Source organism: Haliotis cracherodii, unplaced genomic scaffold, assembly GCF_022045235.1.
Source record: "Haliotis cracherodii isolate W230 unplaced genomic scaffold, xgHalCrac1.p SCAF_1, whole genome shotgun sequence".
NCBI lineage: Eukaryota > Metazoa > Mollusca > Gastropoda > Lepetellida > Haliotidae > Haliotis > Haliotis cracherodii.
This window is the reverse complement of record NW_027266264.1, coordinates 27,906,485-27,928,645: the sequence shown is the minus strand read 5'-3', so window position 1 is coordinate 27,928,645 and position 22,161 is coordinate 27,906,485. Positions and strand designations below refer to the sequence as shown.

At 39.7% G+C, this 22,161-nt stretch overlaps 1 protein-coding gene across 1 annotated transcript; it reads right to left on the bottom strand.

Annotated features, from left to right (window-relative positions):
- Positions 1-475: 475 nt before the first annotated feature.
- Positions 476-21,426, bottom strand: LOC139462642 (rhodopsin-like). Its single transcript, XM_071244476.1, has 2 exons — positions 21,207-21,426; positions 476-3,901 (listed from the first exon to the last, which is right to left on the bottom strand). Exons 1-2 carry the CDS (start codon positions 21,222-21,224, stop codon positions 2,945-2,947), a joined length of 975 nt encoding a protein of 324 aa, XP_071100577.1. The 5' UTR covers positions 21,225-21,426; the 3' UTR covers positions 476-2,944.
- Between the last annotated feature and the right edge of the window lie 735 nt (positions 21,427-22,161).

The window sequence follows — 22,161 nt, the reverse complement described above, 5'->3', positions numbered from 1 at the left end:
GGCCACCGGCCCATTATGCAATATGGACACAGTGGATTACAGCAATAGCAGGCGCCAGATAATATAAGTGATATACATAGTGAAACAATTAAATTATTGCATACACTTCCAAAAACTGTTGTGGTTTCTTAAAAGAAAGAAAAATATATTTTGCTAAGTTATTAATAACATATTCATTTTGGCAAGACATAAGAGTGCAAACCGTGTCAAATGAAGGTTGTGAATGGTAATACTTTAGTATAAGACTATTTTGCTGATCTGAGTAAAATTGATATTCAATGCAGAAATGATATTCAGTTTCAATTACACGGACTATACAAAATTGACATAAGCGTTCATCTCTAGAAAGACCATTCTTTCTACCTTCTTTAAGCATTAGGTTATGACTAGAACAACGGAAAGAACTAAGAGCAAATTGACTTACTCTAACAGGTATTGATGTTAAATATCTTACATTGTAAGTTTGGAAAATGTTTTTGATTTACTTAACAAAGTTTGCTGATCTTTTTCTATACATCTTTGCTTAAAACAAACAAACGATGAACTTATTTACATTTGGAACATCGTGATTACATCAGACAGAACAAAAACCATATGATGATAATAATTGTTTTATATGAAAAGCCAAACATTCAATACCTTTATCCGCCAAGGACACTTGATAATCATAAACATGTTTCAAAAAGGGATTATCAGTTTGAAATATCAATCTAGTCCAATATTTAATAATTTTCATATATTGGTTTACTTTAAGTGAATAACGACCTACATCCCCCCTTGCAACAATATTAGAGGTACTCCGTCTTAAATGTAAAAGCTGTTTACAGAAATTATCATGAAATGTATTAATATCCGGCGAAGGATGAACCCCCCGACTTCACTGCCATACAACAAGTTTGGTAGAAGCTTGACATCAAATAAATGAGTCAAAACATGTAAAGGTAACTTATGAAAATCAATAATATTTTTTCTTAGTGACTTCAAAACTGAAGTGTTAAAGTATTCTGTGTTTTAAACCATGAACCAGAGCTTGAAAAATGTACACCTAAATCCTTATACACTGAAACAATTTCAACTGACATGTATTTAGAGAAAATAATTCATATTTCTTTAATTGACCACCTTGCTCGACAATTACCTTGCTCTTGAAATTATTTATTTGAAGCTGCCATTTATCACAAAATTGGGAAAGTTTATCTAATCTCTTTTGAAGACCAATAACTGTTACTACAATATCATCTGCAAAAAGCAGCATAAATAACTCAGTCTGTAGAGTACTTATACTAATACACCATTGCTTGTTGCAAAAAATCTACAATGTCATTAATAAAGGGTGTCTTCATGTCCACTTCCGGTACCCATTTCCTCGTTCCTTATCTCGACGTTGGACTGGTCGGTACAATGTTAATGACAAGGGCGGGTAATTTAAGATAGCGAGAACCACGTGAATGGATCCAGGGGTTAAAGTAGGTTTACCGAAATGTGAGCCCCGGAGATTTAGAGAATGATAATCGGAACTGTATGAAACGACATATGGCTGTACATTGTGGGAGATAACACAGCTGAAATGCTTCCTTTAGGAGAAACAGATTAAAACGACATGGGTCAGTTGAATAGATACATGTCGACAATATGTACAAATTCAATGGCGTAAAAACGATGGCTATAACATATAATAGCATTTGATAAATATGAATATTCAAAAGTACACATCGCTTAAACACACTGAAACGTCTGAACAACAGACACATTAAATAGCAAAATGGAACAGTATATGTACCCCGTTGTTTGTACAATCATTTAGCTCCCAACCATAATTCATTTAGGCATGTGACCTAGTGGGAATCCGGGTTAGAAATGATCTTCTGCAACCCATGCTGAGATTAAAGGGATCGGGTGGTCAGGTTCACTGACTTGGTTGATGAATGTCATCGTATCCCTATTGCGTAGATCGATGATCCGAGAAGATCTTGGAAGAAAATAGGTCTTCAGCAGCCCAGGCTGGCCGTAAGAGGCGACTATGTTTGTCGTATGAGGCGACTATGTTTGTCCTAAGAGGCGACTAACGACTGACTTTGTTGATGCATATCATCGTATCCAAATGGCGTAGATTGATGCTCATGTTGTCCGTCACTGGATTGTCTGTACTCGACTCGATTATTTACAGACCGCCGTCTCATAGCTAGAATATTGCTGAGTGCGGCGTCCAACTACGAACAAACACAAGATCGTAGCTCATAATGTCACTCATAGGATTAATTGGTCCAGATTCGATTATGTACATACAGCCATCAGAAAGTTGGAATATTGCCGAGTGCGGCGTTTAAAATAAACAAATAGTTATGCACTTGAGGACAAGGGCAGCCTTGTGACCAAAGGCACCTCAATTCGCTGTACAGCGATGCGTGCCAGGATGCGATGACCGCGACTTCTAACACTTAAAAATATCTTCCAGTATTTTCTGAAAAACATTTTTTTCTTGTCCTAAATCCAAGCTATCTTGATAGACAAGCAGTGCGTGTATAAGTGAGTGAGTGAGTTTGGTTTAACGCCGCTTTTAACAGTATTCCAGTTACATCACAGCGTGTCAGCTGAATGTGGGGTGAAACCCATGAGCACGGGTATGGTGCTGACAAACCTAGAAACATAATCGGGGCGAACCGTGATTCGAACTCACAATCATAGGTTAAGCGTGTGTATAAAGACAATGCTGATTGGCTGCGGACCTAGCTCTAAACCATAAAGGTATGATGAGGGGTGTATATTTAAAGATGATATCTGTCAATGCAAGACCTTGCCATGCCAAAGGGTGATCTTTGTCAGATTCCTTTCGGACAGTATAGCATGTTCGGAAGCACAGCAGAACAGTCATTGCCTCATATAACTACCTTATGTAAAGTATGTATGGTCAATCATGATCTTACATGTGTTGTTGCTAATATATCTACAGTCTTAGGTCGTTGTCAGTGTAAACGCTGACGTAGCTGTTTCTGTTAAGGTTGGGTTGTTTGGAGCAGCAGCACAAAACACGGTGTAGGCTTTGTCTGATGACCTTGCTGAGCATCCATACATAAGGAAGCACCACAAACGTGGAGAAACTTAGCCTGGAGGACACCGCCCAGAATGTGTACATTGATGCACAAGCGTCGCCGTCCTCCTTGGAGCAGTAGTTGAAGGCCGTGGAGAACACAGAGAATGGGAGGTTGAGAGTAATGACAATAAGACAAGCCACAAGGATATCGATCGGGAACTCGTTAGGTCGTTGTGTAAGCGAATCCCGGCCACGTTTGATTATTGTGCAGAGTAAGAGCAGCGAGCCTAGGAAGAATACGATGACTGCCTGGGGTAGGTAGTGGAGGAGGCCGAGCATGGTGCGGTACTTCTCCTTCAGGTTGAAGTCACAGGAAGTCGGCTCGATCTTTCCGTACACCACGAGGGGCACGATGAGGATGGCACTCCCGAACCAGCTGCACAGGATCAACTCGGTGGCAACACACACTCGGATCTTCTTGCCCGTCGTGTGCGGGAGGAGCATGTCTAGGTATGCGTCAATACACAAAGCAGTTACCAACATTAATACCACTGACACGTTAAAGTAACCGATAGCTTCTAATACGATTGAGAAGCAGTTATCTGGTCCCACTATGTAATGGTTTGTAATAGAGCTGTATGTGTTGGTCGTGCCTAGCACCCCAATCTGGATCAGGCAAACGATGCAGATATTCACTATGATAAAGTGTTTGGAGGATCGACGTAGTTTGGGCTCCAGCAGGATGCCGGCGATGACTACAAAGTTTGTCACGAGGCCAGAGATACAGAAGATGAGCTCGAAAGAAGCCAGTGCTTTCCTGTTGATGTAGTGGAACATGCTTACAGGTGTGTCGTCCTCGCCACCGAAGTGCTGAAACAAAACACAGTTTATTTTATGTCACGATCTGATTTGGTTGCCAAGCAAAGACTCCATTCTTTACATGTTGCCGTGATATTGCTAAAAGCAGCGTCAAAAGACTAAAGAAACAAATAGCATGAATACCACATGTGCAGAAGCACACCTTTATACAGTGATATAAACAGGTGATGATGTGAATTCAGAGGAATTTACGACCGATTACAAGCCGCTAGTCAACATGAGGGCGATGTTGTCCTAGCTATTCACTTTCCACGTAATATTCACACTATTCACTATATCAGGGGCAATTCAAGTTGTATTGGGCCTTATCATGTTTATTAACCAAAATGCTTCTCTGAAAGATCAAAGGTAGAAAGTACGCTTTTTCAGTTACGTCAAAATACCCGTGAAGAGCCGGGTTATAATTGGTCTTCCGCAACTCGTGCTTGCAGTAAAAGGCGACTTAAAATTGCTTGTCCTAAGAGTGCAACTAACGGGATCGGGTGGTAAGGCTCGCTGACTTAGGTGATGCATGTCATCGTATCCGAATTGCGTGTCTCGATGCTCATGATGTCAATCACCGGATTGTCCCGTCCAGACTCGATTATTTACAGACCGCCGTCACAAATCTGGACCATTGCGGAGTGCGGCGTTAATTAACAGACAAACAAACAAGTTACGTCATAAAGGGCTGACGTATTGAAACTGTTCAAATTATCCCCCTCAAAGTCATTCCTGTCAATCATGATGGCGCATCTACATAATTTGTTGGATCGGTTAAATAGTTTCTCACAATGAGTTAACCTCATATGAATGAAAAACAGCCACGGATATATCAAACAAAATGTCATAGTTACAATTGCCTCGTTAAAAGATTCAGAATAGTACCCGTCTTCAGCAACCCATGGTTTTTGTATTGAGATCAATTATCTTTTCAGTTACAGATACACAATCAGATATTTGTTTTGTAGCAGGCAATTTCTCTTTCTTTTCACCAGTCTGAAGCATAATTATTTTTTTCAAGAACTTTAGGGTGTTCCTGAGGACGTTAAGTTGACGTGCGACGTTACGCTGCGAGACACTGGATTCAATCAATCATATGGCTTGCCATCTGTCATTTTCACTAGGTGTCGCGTGTTGATCTCATTGAAACGATCAAAAGTGTTTTCTGAACGCTGCACTTCCGCAGATTGCACAGAGTGCCAGTGATATGGGATCAGATATTTGGCATTTTAAGGAGAATATTTGAAGCAACTGCTGGACATTCGCTTTTTCTGGTAAAAAACAACAACCATGCAATACCAGAAAGAAGTGCTTGATTGTGTTTCTTCTTGTTTTTATTAACACTGTCCCTGGTCCAACATTTCATATGAAGGTTTGTAAATAAAATATAACTTTTATTTGTTTGTTTAATTATTTTTTAACGCCGCACACAGCAATATTCCAGCTATATGACGGCGGTCTCTAAATGATCGAGTCTGGAGAAGACAATCCTGTGCTTGACATCATGAGCATTGGTCCACGCAATTGGGATACGATGACATGCATCAACCAAGTCAGCAAGCCTGACCACCCGATCCCGTTAGTCGCCTCTTACGACAAACATAGTCGCCTTTTACGGCACGCATGGGTTGCTGAAAAGTTATTCTGACGCGAATCTTCACGGGTATTTTGACGTAACGTACTTTTTATATGACATAATCTAGGTTGGACCAGACATTCCATGATCAGCATCACGAACATGGATCTCCGCTATTGGGATACGAGGACACGATGATGACCGCGTGCATGGGTTGCTAAAGACTCGTTCTAACCAGGACCTTACCGAGGTAATTAACTTATACAATAAAAAAAAAACTGTAATGAAAATGAGGGTTCCATTACGCGTTTCTAAACTTATAAAACATGTTCATTTCGATACTACTGACCAAACAAGAGAGAGGGGTCGGAGAATATTTATCACCATTAAACATGAGAGTGGCCCTTTTGCAGTGAAAATATACTTTATCACAAGTTATACTTGTCTCGATCAATGTTGTTATATGCTCCAATGCATTTAACGTCTAAATGTAATGATGTTCAGCTGTAGAAATAGCCAAATTAATTAGTTCAATCATATACATGTATGCTGATCAAACGTACAAAGGTGTTTTCTGATAATCTGATAATGTTAGCTAAGAGGAGTATACAGTATGGGGGTTATTTAATGGTGGTAGAAAATACCAGTTTTAACCACATTACAGAGAAATAACGTATCTCATCATTGTCCAATATTATATCAATTATGTAAGATAAATTCGAGCTGTTTCAGCGTGAGCATACTTTTAAAATTGTGTGCTCGAATCGAAACACTTTCATATTAGGTTTTACCTACGAATAAAATTAAATTTAAAATTAAAATAACAACTTTAAAGATTGCTGGAAATGGTATACAAAAATTGGAAAATTATTTGATGGATTCAAACTGATGACAAAGATATTCATAACCTGAAGAGTATGTGATGCGTAAGAACGTCTAACAAATGCAATATAAAGCAGTTGTTAGCAAACTGATGTACTGAAATTAGATCAGTCGTAATTTTCAAACATACCTGCAGCCGCTTGTTAACATTCAGCGTGTCATCGATAGAGAATTCAAGATAATAATCAGCATTGAATATATTCCGAAACAGATTTCAATAGGGCGTAATGGATCACTGAAATTCAGTGATGACATCAGGTGTTCGCGAAAAGGGTAGAAATACAATTTCTGAAATAAGTTAACCAGGCCTTATGTGGTGAGGGCACTGACTGGAATGCTTAGTTGTACGCAAAAGTCTCTCCGTGAAATTAGATATATATGCTGAAACGTACCAATGCAACTGAGAAATATAAACGCCATAAGCTCGAGCTGGTATGTGGTATATTTTTCTTAACAATAGGAATGAAATTGACAATGAAATTGGCAGAATATGTTTAGGAACATACAAACACGCCAGATGATTGACAAATATCGAGTGCAAAATGTCTTCAACCACCGACAAGTGTTTTTTTTCGAGTCAAGATGTTGTGCCGCTGCGGCGATGCTGACCATGAGCCATAGCTTTGACCTTTACGTACATCACTTCGGGCTAGCCTCCCACATTAAGATGACACGCCGAAACATAACTGGAATACTGTCAAAGCGGCGTTAAACCCAACTCACTCACTCACTCACTCACTCACTCTTACGTAATTGCCTATGATGATTGCCCTCTTTAATACGATAACCTTGTCCTTGAACTAAAGTCAATGCGACTGGATAGTGAAGACCCTCTTAAAAAAGATCGAGTTAATAGAATTGGAAGGTTTATTTTATAAGCAAAGTTAACTAATGATATGGCCGAATGATCATCTATACATTGTACAAGGCTTGTTAAAAGTACAGTGGGCATGTTGTAGACAAATGTTAATATTCAACCTTTTTAAACAAACTTATAATGTTCACAATTCAAACCTAACTTATCATAAGGTTTGAGCTAATAAATATCCATCTGAAACATTTGAAAGCTCTTAAAGCTGTCTTATTGTAGCCATGCATGTGAAAATGACATTGGCATGTTTTGTAGATTAGCAGAAAGACGGATACAGCTCATTAGTATATAAAACCACACACAAATAACACAATAATCAATCACAACAACAGCAATATTCTATGAGTTAGGTCTAGGAACAATGCACAAGTGAATATCAGTATACCGTTATGTATAACATTAAGTGGAACGCTTTTAGGCGAAGTAATTGATTCTTACAGTAAAACCATGAGATATTCTGTTGCATGATGATGAGACAACCACGAGTGAAGGAGAGGAACACGTGATATAACTTACAGCCCACGTTGAAGTAGCGACCTAATAGTGGCATCTGGGAAGACGTTAATCGTTTTCTGTACGAGTTTTTGTCTAATGTTGCCGAACGCCATGGTAACAGGGTTTTTGTTTCATAGTAATGACCATAGGGCATCCAATCTCGAGCGAAGAGCATTCAGTTGTGTGTTGTCGCTAAGTTAATTGAACAACCTACCTCGGAGACGCCATTCAAACACTCGAGAGAACTCCTGTATTCCCAGCACATCATTACTGATTCGTTTCTTGATGTGAAACACATATATCCCTATAAAATCACTAACGATTGCCTCGTATCGATTACAACACCCAGATACACACACTAACACGCGCGCGTAACACGACTTGGAACATTGAAACCGTCCCATTACTGTGACAATTGGAACCACAAGCACCACCGTACACTGACAATATTGCAATTTTTGTATACCATTTCCAGCAATCTTTAAAGTTGTTATTTTAATTTTAAATTTAATGTTATTCGTAGGTAAAACCTAATATGAAAGTGTTTCGATTCGAGCACACAATTTAAAAAGTATGCTCACTCAGAAACAGCTCGAATTTATCTTACATAATTGATATAATATTGGACAATGATGAGATACGTTATTTCTCTGTAATGTGGTTAAAATTGGTATTTTCTACCACCATTAAATTACCTCCATACTGTATATTCCTCTTAGCTAACATTTTCAGATTATCAGAAAACACCTTTGTACGTTTGATCAGCATACATGTATATGATTGAGCTAATTAATTTGGCTATTTCTACAGCTGAACATCAATACATTTAGACGTTAAATGCATTGGAGCAAATAACAACATTGATCGAGAGAAGTATAACTTGTGATAAAGTATATTTTCACTGCAAAAGGGCCACTCTCATGTTTAATGGTGATAAATATTCTCCGACCCCTCTCTCTTGTTTGCTTGTACAGTAGTATCGAAATGAACATGTTTTATAAGTTTAGAAACGCGTAATGGAACTCTCACCCTCATTTTCATTACAGTTATTTTTATTGTATAAGTTAATTACCCCGGAAAGATCCTGGTTAGAACGAGTCTTCAGGAACCCATGCACGCGGTCATCATCGTGTCATCGTGATTTTACATCTGTAGTGGCAGATGGTGGAGCTGATTTTACATCTGTAGTGGTAGATGGTGGAGCTGATTTTACATCTGTAGTGGTAGATGGTGGAGCTGATTTTACATTTGTAGTGGCAGATGGTGGAGATGATTTTACATCTGTAGTGGCAGATGGTGGAGGTGATTTTACATCTGTAGTGGTAGATGGTGGAGCTGATGTTACATCTGTAGTGGTAGATGGTGGAGCTGATTTTACATCTGTAGTGGCAGATGGTGGAGCTGATTTTATGAAGCATGCATATGTTCAGTAAGAAAACAACACAATCAGTATGACGAGTTTAATCAGACGCGAAACACGATGCAGTCACGAATTCTCAAGAATGTCACAAACCTTAAACAGTGCCTTGTAAAAAGAAAGATAAATGAATAATTTGCAGTGACCACTAAGTGTACAACCCGTGCGTCAGTGAAGTCATTAGGCACGATCTTTTGATAGACGTTTATTGATGTGTGAATATGTCATAATGAGGACGTATACGAAGGTTGACTGACAGATTCTGAGCCAAACAGCTAAAGATAAATAGTTCTCCCTTAACAGTTTCTATGTGTTAGTACAATACTTTCCATGCTTACTTGCTGCATTTTAAACAAAAAAAACATAACCAGACAGCATATTTCTGCAGGTATCAAAGGTATTCTCTATTCATGGAGATGGACAAAATGTGCTACCACACTTTCATCAAGTATGTCCAACTGATATCTCCACTTCTTTTGTCACGGTTAAGAGGAGGGCAGAGGAGGGGAAGAGAGAACATCGATTCAAGATCAGGAAGACCTTCAACTGCCACAACTAAGTAAGATGTTGATAAAATACATGACATGATTATGGACGATAGACGACTCACCACACGTCTCTAAGCCAATGCAGTAGGCATATGTCATGAGAACATTCTGAGGAATGAACTGAACAGGAGAAAGGTTTCAGAACGCTAGATTCCACGGCTTCTGACAACAGATCAGAAGCGTTCTAACTTCATTGTCTCTCGTGTGAATTCAAGTCGTTTCTAAGCAGAACCAGCTGATCTCGTTGAGCGGTTTGTTACCATCGACGAGTCATGGGTTTATCACTATCAGCCAGATACTAAACAACAGGAGTGGAACTATATCACGTCTCCTCCGTAGGGGGAGAACTTTATTCAGCTTTAATTACAAAGGAATCCTGCTGGTGGTCTGGTGGACTATCTCCCGAAAGGTCAGACCATTAATGGTCAATACTATGCTAAGCAAAAATTACACAGTTAAAAGTCGTGGAAGATCACTAAACGTGTTGTTCAAACAAGGACAATGCGCATGTACAACTGTCTGTTGTAGACATAGCCATGGCTGCAATGCATGGCATGGTCTTTGAACTCGTTGAACATCTTCCATATATCGTCAGATGTCCACCTCTTCCTCATCTTGAGGAAATGACCTTTATGAGAAGCATTATGCAAATGATGTTGAAGTCATTCCGCTTTGGTGGACGTTTTACACCACCAGGAGAAAACCTTCTAGTGGGATCCAGGCACCACAGAGGTGCGTGAACCTCGGAAGGGATCATGTTGAAAAATGATTAGCAACAAACTCCATCAACGCATTTCATCACAGATTCGTCTCAGAAAGTTTCAGCCTCCCTGGAGGTGCTGTAGGGTACCAAATACATGTCATATGAACACGGTAGCACAAGCTGTACCTGATGCCCGAGTGTCGTAGAGTAGTGAGTGAGTGTGGTTTTACGCCGCTTTTAGCAATATTCCAGCAATATCACGGGGGACATCAGAAACGGGCTTCACACATTGTACCCATGTCGGGAATCGAACCCGGGTCTTCGGCGTGACGCGCGAACGCTTTAACCACTGTCGAAGAGTAAGTAAATGAATGAACACAAACTGCAACCTCAGTCGTAGATGCGTATATTCTCAACAATTTGAGATGTAAAAACATCTACAAACATCTGTCACTACAGATGTAAAATCAGCTCCACCATCGGCCACTTCAAATGTAAAATCAGCTCCACCATCTGCCACTACAAATGTAAAATCAGCTCCACCATCTGCCACTACAGATGTAAAATCAGCTCCACCATCTACCACTACAGATGTAACATCAACTCCACCATCTGCCACTACAGATGTAAAATCAGCTCCACCATCTGCCACTACAAATGTAAAATCAGCTCTACCATCTGCCACTACAGATGTAAAATCAGCTCCACCATCTGCCACTACAGATGTAAAATCAGCTCCACCATCTGCCACTACAAATGTAAAATCAGCTCTACCATCTGCCACTACAGATGTAAAATCAGCTCCACCATCTGCCACTACAGATGTAAAGTCAGCTTCACCATCTGCCACTACAAATGTAAAATCAGCTCCACCATCTGCCACTACAAATGTAATATCAGCTCCACCATCTGCCACTACAGATGTAAAATCAGCTCCACCATCTGCCACTACAAATGTAAAATCAGCTCCACCATCTGCCACTACAGATGTAAAATCAGCTCCACCATCTACCACTACAGATGTAAAATCAGCTCCACCATCTGCCGCTACAAATGTAAAATCAGCTCCACCATCTGCTGCTACAGATGTAAAATCAGCTCCACCATCTGCCACTACAAATGTAAAATCAGCTCCACCATCTGCCACTTTACACCCAAAGTGGAAGTCCATCGAATGACTATTTGTGTTCTGTACTTTCCTGAACTAGGAACTATGACTTTTCCGAGTGCTAAAATATTAATTGTTTCACAAAGCTGATGCCTGATTTGCTGAAAAGACCGAAACATCATAATTATATATCCTATAAATAATTGTCAAATGAACAATAGATTTAAATATCAATACACTAAAAACACACCTAAAAGCAGCAGTTTGAAAAAACCCATACATTATACATGTAGGAACCATACACATGAATATATCCTCGAATATACGCTACGCATAGAGATCTCAAACATATATTTACCCTTTACATGTGTATGTTTCACACAATCTGTGCAACTACCCATCGCGTGCATTGGGCAGGCCGTTGGCCCAATGTGTGCAATGAGCAATACAGTTTGCCCAATGCACGCAATGTGCAAACAATTTTCTGCTCATTTCATACCGTGTGTGTGTAGAAACCATATTATACATGCAGAAACCCTAAACATGTACATGTGAAAACTTTACACACGAAGACATCCTATGCAAGTATATCCCTATACGTATAGATATCCTACACATGTAGACATCCTACACATGCAGACACCCTATACAGATAGACACCTCATTCATGTAGACACCTTATTCACGCTGACACCCTATAAATGTCGATACCGTATTTATGTAGACACTCTATACACGTAAAACCTCATTCGTGTTGACACCCTATACATGTAGACACAATATTCATTAGGACAACTAAAATGCGGTAACGCCCTATACATGATGACAGCTCATACATGGAGACAATTGTTACGCGTAGACATCCCACTCGTGTAGAAACCCTATGCATGTTGACACCTAAACATCCTGTAAACACCCTATATGTGTAGTCACCCTTACATTGTTGACATCTTAGACATTTTTTCATGTCGACCTCCTGTTCATGTAAGCACACCTTACACATAGACCACATGTACATGTAGATACCTATTTCATGTAGACACTCCATTCATATGACAGACACCCTATTCATGTCGAGGACCTATATATACTGAGTCAAATTAAAAACTTCCCATTTTTAAAAGTAATCCCATAAATGATATGCAACGGACAAATGTATCAGTGAAGGTAATTTTTAATCCTTAATGTCCAAAGAAGGATTTTAATTAACGGTGGTAACCATAATTTGTTCCAAGCACCTACGATATTCGGTAATAACGTCAACAGTTTAAATCATAAGTCCCAAGCACGAGAATCTGATGGCACACAACTTCAGTAGCATGTTGACAACTGCCACAAAAGGCCTCCGCATGGACCTTGAGATGCTTGTGAACACATGATTGGGAAGACGACCCCATTGTTTCTGCAAAATGGTGCCAAGATCTTGCAAACTCTGTGGTTGGTTCTGGAGAGTGCGCAGACTTCTGCCAAGAGCATCCCAGACGTGTTCGATGGGATTGAGGTCGAGAGACCTTGACGACCAGTCCATGACGTTGACTCCCGCATTCAGAAGGAAATTCCTTGTCAAAATTGCTGTGTGGGGTCTGCCATTGTCGTGTTGGAAAGTCAAACCGGGTCCATGTGCTGCCATAAAAGGCAGAAGTTCTGGTGCCAGTACCTGGTCGCGGTAAGCAGCAGCGTTGAGGTTGCCACGGATGACAAGAAGCCTGGAACGTGCATTGCCACAGAAAGCACCCCACACCATGACACTTCCGCCTCTAAATCTGTCAACTTCCTGTACACAACACTGGGTGTAACGTTCATGACGGCGCCTCCACACCCCCGCCCTACCATCAGCAAATCGAAGATTTAATCGGGATTCATGTCTGAAGATTGTTTCCAATTCCTCTGAGTCCTTGAAGGTGAGCAGTTCTCAGATGGTTTCGAACAGTTTGCGCACTGAGTCTACTCCTAAACGGTTTATTTTTCTGGTTGATGTAGCCGTCAAAAATCGGTTACGGAGGTGACGTAAGAAAATCTGATGATCCTCTGCATGTAACGTCACACGATGTCACACGTGTAAACATCCTACACATCTAGACTTCCCCATGTCGCTATATAAGTGCAATAATCTTGGACGCGATGTTAAACCCCATTTCACTTCACCTCACCTCTAGACTTCCCATACATGTAGACACCTATTACACGTGGACACCCTACACGTGCATACATCCTAATCGTGTATTCACAAGATACTTGTAAACACCCTACACATGGACATCTTGTTTATGTAAAAATCCTACACATCAAGACCTCCTATACATGTAGACACCTACTACATGCGGACACACACTACACGTGCATACGACCTAATCATGTATTCACAAGATACTTGTAAACACCCTACACATGGACATCTTGGTTTATAAAAACATCCTCGAATCTGGACCTCCTGTACATGTGGACACTTATTACATGTGGACGCACTACACATGCAGACATCCTAATTGTATAGACACCCGAGACTTGCAAACACCATACAAATGTGAACATCATGCTTTTGTAAACATCCTACATATCAAGACCTCCTACACATGTAGACACCTATAACATACTGACACCCTTAACGAATAACCTCATCGATACTCTGCACTTACTAAGAATTTCCAAACCGATCAGTGGAAGTACATGCCGCATATAACAAGCTATTCCGTGAGGCCAGTAGATGTGATTATCTTCCATTTATGTAGACATACTAGAGGAGAAATAAATCAATACCATTTCCTTTTGGTGCCAGGAAAACGCAGTCATCGTTTCGAATTTTATCTGTTGGCCGTTAGCGTCGAGGTATTAACGCTATACAGTCCTTCCACAGAGCGAGGTATTGATCGACGTGGAACTCGTATAGAATACACTATGTTCAATTGTGTTTTGCAAGTGAAACTTAAAATGCAAATATAATCGGCGCCAGTGCAGCAAAGCAATCATCCATTGGTGTAGCAATAAGAACAGGCTTGTAACAGATGATTCATTATATCGACAGTGAAATGTAATCTGCATTGTACTGTTCCCCAACACACGTTGTGCCACGTGACGGGCACTTTCCGAGGGACACTTCATCACCCGTGTAGAAGAACTGCAGCGTTGAATTACTCCAACAGCATGTTTTGCTTCAATTGTAGCTATTAAAAGGATAACTTGCGTGCATGTAGCTCGCTGTATTGATCGAGGCAGTAGACGATGCAGGGGTAAACATATCACCTGTTGCACAACATCAGCGTATGTAGTGGGTACAGGTGACCCAGTCGTCTAAGGCGCCGCGATTCGCTGTGCAAAGTTGCGTCCCTTGGACACGCCAGAAACCTATGATTGTGGGTTCGAATCCCGGTTCGCCCCAATTTTGTTTCTAGGTTTGTCAGCACCATATCACATACCCGTGCTCGTGGGTTTCATCGAAGTGGTAAATGTCACATCGGGCTTTCCTCCCATATTAAGCTGACACGCCGTGATATGACTGGAATAATGTTAAAAGCGGCGTTAAACCCAACTCACTCCGCGCATGTAACCACCTTAATCACAACTGACGGAGGGGACTATACTTAATCCAATTTCCAAATTAGGGGGATGCATGTTAACTTCCCCGAATGCAACCCACTCACTGAAAGCCTTGAGTAGCTGCCAACATCCCGACTAAAAACTGCCCTAATATGACCGTAAATGACCGCAGCTTCAGTAATCGATGCCGACGATGCCAATAGATTTATTAAAACCTGCCTTGCACTGCCCTTAAGTACCCGTTACTGCGTGAAGTTACTGCTGTCGTAGCTGCCCACGTAATTTCAAACAGGCAAACTCTGTTCTAGGTTGATTTGACACATTGATACATAAATATTGAAACAGTCCCACAGCATCTGTTTTTGTCAGTTTATTCACAGAAGATGTTAATCCCATTATATATTTACAGAACAGGCAGTTGTTTTATAGTCGTTCAAAGTTCACTTCGCATATGGTGAGAATGTTATCGTTTATGTTCGCAACATGTGACCTCATGTTCCCAAAAGATCGTATGCAAGGGGAAAACTTGAATCCCGATCATGATACAAACAATACATAATATGAACTTAATTATAATATTTCTCTTGTGTTTAAAGACTTTATCTTTTTTGACAAACAAAGACAGAATGAGGTGTGTGTGAGATCCCCTCCATGGTCGAGTAGATAGAGCGTCTGTGAGGAGAGCGGGAGGTTGGTGGTTCGATCCCCGGACGCGTGTTACTGAAATACGTTGACATTTGGTACTTGTTACCCTGTCTGGTGCTCGGCATTAAGGGGATACAACAGGGACTGGTCGACTCAGAGTCAGTAAACTATGTCTGGGTGGTAGTAAAGTATGTCCATGTTAAACAGCAGTATTATATCTCACTTGACTGGCACTATAATACCGGCATGTGTCTGTACTAATACAAGTGGACACACACACATGCATGCACGTCGCTATATAAGTGCAATAATATTACACGCGACGTTAATCCTTCACACTGGTATTTTGTAAGCACACATTCAGTGGAAAACCTTAAGTTTGCAACTGAACAACACTACTGATAAACATAATGTATCATTATCGCATGCACAGCACGCAAATTAGTCTTGAATCTGCCCAGCATTAACAGGAGTTGACATTTAGCGTTACGCTATGATAATGAGAGGCCACTAACGGGATCGGGTGGTCAGGCTTCGCTGACTTAGTTGATGCATATCATCGTATCCCAATTACGTCCTATGTGCTCAGGGTGTCAGTCACTGAACTGTCTGGTCCAGAGTTGATGCATTTGATGTCCAGATGTATTAACATATACATGTACATGTAGGTGGAATATTCCTGAGTGCAGCATTAAACAACAAACAATCACTCTGTCGTAGTAATCGTATGTACTTCACTTTATTTTATCCGAGTATTAGGAGGATCATTTGTGCATAGTGTGATTATTTGTAACTATCTTGTTGAAGCCTTTATGTATAATGATAAAAATGGTTTCAATATATGAAAGTTAATATATGCGGTTTAAAAGAAGTCTCCATTGTTTCCCGAATTCGGAAATTAAACCTTCTTTTAATATTGTTATATTTTCAAATTGTGAAGTCAGAGGCTGACGTGATCGATTAGGAATTAAATTTGCATGTATTGAATATACGCTTCCATCTTCAAATATCAAGCTACAGTATGCTAATCTTCTTATTCAGATTCCACTGCATCACGGACATGATGTACACCTCCAAGGTCAAGGCATGAAACGTACTTGTGGATACCCCCTAACATACGCGTAAATTATAACAGTGTATAAAATATCACTCAAGCTTCAATTTGAAAAACTAATTCATATTCCGAGGGAAATAAGTTTCAGTTTTCCCGATGTTTACCGAAGGCAAACTCGATACATTTTCACAACGGACACAAATTTTCTATATTTATTAACACATATGTAATTTGAAGGTGATTCAGAACCACAGAGGACGTCATTGACGTCATCGCGTTTAACAAATCAGTAAAGTTGAACAAAGGTTAACAGTAAAGGGCGTTCAGGTGTTTTAATAATGCAGTAATGCCTTATCATAACTGACGAAACGTCCTTTTTACAGAATGTACGTATCTCTCTTTAATGCTGTCCCTTGAAACTAGTTATCTGTCAAAGCTCAAGTGCTTTGTAGACAAGACAACTCTGCGCCCAGTTTGGTGATCTACCTTCAGTTGCTGGCGATCTATAGCCCGTTTGTATGTGATGTTATGTATCCATTTCATGATTCCACACTAGTTTCAAATAATTTTCTGTGATTAGTCTATTTATTTTACTGTCTTTCGTTGGCAGGTTTGTATGTAAGCCTCAATGTATTTATTATGTTTAACCTTTGGTAGTCACGATATGGCTGAAATATTGCCGATATGACTTAAAATTTCAACTCATTCACTCACTCACTCATTTACTAGACAAATGTGCCTACGCAACCAGTACACACGTGTCAGTACACACTACCACAGAATGAACTCTCGGAAATGTGTTTCACGGTCGGTTGAATGTTCAAGAGGATGTCTGTGGTTCAGTGGTGTGTGTGTGTGTGTGTGTGTGTGTGTGTGTGTGTGTGTGTGTGTGTGTGTGTGTGTGTGTGTGTGTGTGTGTGTGTGTGTGTGTGTGTGTGTGTGTGTGTGTGTGTGTGTGTGTGTGTGTGTGTGTGTGTGTGTTGTTTAACGCTACACTCACAATATCTAATTCATATGAAAGTGGCCTGTAAATAATCGATTGTGGACCAGACAATCCAGTTCAATTATGTTATGAGCAACGATCTGAACCTTCGGACTACGTTGACACATCATCAATCAAGCCACTGAGCCTGACCACCCGATCTATTGAGTCGCCTCTTGCCCAAATGACTAAGCGCTGTACACGGTTTATCGTCAAGGAAACTTGCGACCTTTCATTCTGAACGCGAAGCGTCTAGTGAACTTGGAGCGGCGACAGTCCCGGTTCAGCAGTATCAAAAACAGTAATATCAAACAACACTTATATTTTTTTCTTTGATACTTTCAGAACATTTCAAGAAACAATTTGGTTTCTGATGTGGTAATTTTTGTAATGTCTGTTGAGAAGAAACAGCCATATCATATGAGTAGCCTCATCCCACATTATTCGATTATGAACTGGCGCACTTTAATTCAGCGAAAGAGATCATCAAATGCACGCGAGATATTGTTTATTTTGCTGAAGAACTTAAGTATTTGATCAAAATGTAACTTTTCAAATAATAACCATTTCATTTGGTTTGATCGAAGGTTTGAGCGAATGAACGAAAGTTGTCCCTTTGTTGTTATTGTTCACAACCAGCTGATCAGATGCCTAGAATGTATGCAACTACGGCTAATATTTGAGTAAATGTATAGCGACAAACATGTACTTTGTTCAGAGAGAATTGTCAGTAATTCCTTCATTCAAATCGGCAATCAACTTATAGTTGTTATTCTGTTCGCGTTTTATTTTGTCATGCCAGTGTAGAGATGCACATACCGTGTTCTTGATGTGGAGCCATTCCATGTACATAGACATAACGGTGCCAAATGTACAACATTTGACACTTTGGCATTGGAAATATAGTACCCTTTTCTCCTAAGTAGCTATCAAATGTTATGACAGTGTCAACATGAATGTTTGTATGTTAAGATAAAAACACGTTTGTAACATAGCTTGGAGCACTATTACACACAAAGTTAATTACAGAGCATAAAATATTGCAAATATGGACACGCATAGTCCCAATAAAAACAAAGATCAAATAGGCTGCTACTAAGGGCATATTCATAATCGGATCAGAATTGTGTCTTCACATTTATAATTAGGAGATATCTTTGCAGGAATCATTAACAGCAAAGTATCATTTTTATGCGGTTTCAAATATGTTGAGATTGTATCCAACGGACAGATGACGAGCAATGCATGGTTATTTGAACTTTAATTTGCGAATACTTAAAATACGTTAATAGATGGAAAATCAATTTGAATACTCTTTAAGAAGAACGTAGATACCAGGTTTCATCTTGATTAAGCCAGTCGCTTCAGAGAAGAATATGTTTCCGGACAAATAGGCCCAAACTTCAGTTAATGAGGAACGTTCAGTTTTTACTGATCTATTGTATGATATATTTTGCCGGAAACTGGAGGGTTGCCAGTCATACATGAGAAATGAGTACAAATTTATAAATTCAATTTAAGTTAACGCCAAGACTGCTGAATGAAGTATTTAAAGGATTTGTTTCACAAGTCATAGGAAATTCTCATTCCAAATTTGCAGATATAATAGAGGTAGGTGGTAACAAGAACCTCTTGTTTGTTTACAATCGGTGTCACTTGACACGGCGTCGGTATACACATAGATCATTTCAGCATTGAAGTGTGGAATTCAAGAAATCCGATATGAATGGACTTACCACACTAACTATAACAATCAAACAAATTAATTTAAATTTCACATTTAAAACAGAGACATCCTTTGCGCGAAGTTAGATTCTACAAATTGCAAAACAAAACGTGTTAGTATCAAAAACCAAAACGGAAAATAAATAAATTAAATTGAAAGCAACGTGAAATTAATGTCTGATAATGCCAAGGTAAACGTCATGGTGTACAAGAAACATGTATGAATTTCTTAGCATCATGACCCATTTTGTATCTATCATAATTATCAGTCGGAAGAGACGATTTAATGGATCGGGCGACCAGGCACCGTGTCTTTGCTACTTGATGTCATCGTATTCCGACGACGTGATAGTTGCTGACAATAACAATCACTCGATTACACTGAGGTCATATATAGTGAAATATTAATCAATGCAGCATGTGATTACAAACAAACAAAGCAACATACTCAGAAGTGTCGGTAATGTCATTCCGAGTTTATCCTCCTAATCAAACTGCAAAGCCCGGACCTGTGTCTGACTTGACGTGATTCTGAAACTCTTGTCCATGGCTTTTAATAAATTACAAATGTTTGTTGTCCTAAGTTATGCCAGGGAAGTCACAACTCATATATATATATATATATATATATGTGTGTGTGTGTGTGTGTGTGTGTGTGTGTGTGTGTGTGTGTGTGTGTGTGTGTGTGTGTGTGTGTGTGTGTGTGTGTGTAAGGATGCAGAGAAAGTTTTGCATCCTGTCTTACTGACAATGTTTATCCTCCTAATCAAACTGCGAAGCCCGGACATGCATACAAATGTTTGCTGTACTGAGTTATGCCAGGGAAGTCACAACTCATATATATATATATATATATATATATATATATATATATATATATATATAGATATAGATATAGATATATATATATAGATATATAGATATATGTGTGTGTGTGTGTGTGTGTGTGTGTGTGTGTGTGTGTGTGTGTGTGTGTGTGTAATGATGCAGAGAAAGTTTTGCATTCTGTCTAACTGACAATGTTCAAACACAAAAATCGATATGAGAATAATGCTGCGTGGTAGATGAGAACCTTAAACGGCTAAATGTGCAGAACGTCCACAGCATACCACAAATCTAATTCCACGCCATATGGTTAAGGCTTTCTGTCTGCATGGACGTTGTATTATCTCCTTCATCCTATCAGACAATCCAAGGTGTTCAAATCCTTAAAAACTATTATATGAATGTCAGTATGAAATACTGTACCGGATACAGGGGCGTTTTGGGCTCGCATCATCAAATCACAGTGAATGGTAAAATGCAATCAGAAAGTAGAACTGCAGAAACAAGTATCACCTGTCTGTACATGACAGTAAAGTTTAGCACTGGTTTACCTGGCTTGTAAATGTGCTTATAATGGTATGTCCCCCATTACAACTGCATTTGATAATAATTCACGCTATGGTATCTACTCTCATTTCAGTAACCTTAAACGTTCCCTCGTAATTTTTAACTGGGATTGAATCCGACCAGCTGCGACACCTTGAATTCATCACTGAAAGTCGACGGCATCGCCAGACCAGGTGAGCTTCATTATGAGGACAGGTGCAACGCTAGACACGCTTCTCAACATTTATTGAAAATACACATTTCTTTCATGTTTACACACACACGTCCTACGCGTAACCCCAAAAGATAAACGATGTTTCCACCACCAGTAATGAGATAACAACCTTGACAAGCATACTGATATACAGGCACATTAATACGATAAACTACCGCATCAGATTACCTCTGTTGATTCCGCCATGCTGAACGGTCCTGAGGATGGTCCTATTTCTGTTCCCAGATAACGATGGGAGCAGATGGCGGCTCCATAACCTCCCTGACTAGATACGCTAGCTTCAAATCCTGGCTTTTTATCCGCTCTCAAAATTGTCAAATAATATTCAGCTCCACTGACGGACTGTACAGCCCAACGTTGTGAGCGAGGAAACAGAGGCGGTGTTCTGGCAAAGAGTTCGCCGCGGCTGATGGTCCTCCGCTGCCCCTGACAGGACAGTTGCAGTGTAATTAGCTTCCACTCCCGCGATACAGACGCGTAACAGCGCTGTTGTGTTTTAACAGCTGTGGTGTAAAATGCTAACAGGTTAGCAATATGTTAATAAACCAACAGACAATAAGGCTTGACAATAGTTGAACAACAATAATATTATTCATAGAGAATGTACATACATGTACCTTTACGAATATTCCGCAGTCTAACACGTATTTGGTAGTAATAGTAAACTAATGTTTTATTTATCGTTAGTAGGTTCATTTGGATTTAATGGACATAGTGTGTGTGTTTTTGGGGTATACGGTGATGTTAAAGATAATTATATTAATTGACGTGTAATTTCCTGTCCTATCAGCTGAAACGATAACCCATTCTTGGAATATATAATATTCACAAACAAATTGGTTTGTTTACAGTGAACCGCTATCATTTATCTGCAAACCAATGCTACAGTCTGCCGTGGCCGAGTTCAGACCGTGTATTGATTGTGAATTTAAAGCTGACAGACGTCGTGTCCTCATCCCTTATGCACCGGCAGTTTGTGTGTTTTCTATGGCATTTAACCGCCAGTCTGCATAATGTACGACTCGACACATTCAACAGTAGTTATCAGTGAGACAAAATACAAAGCTTTGTTAAGGCACAATATTCAATATTTATTTATCATTAGACACAGTGGTTTATTGTG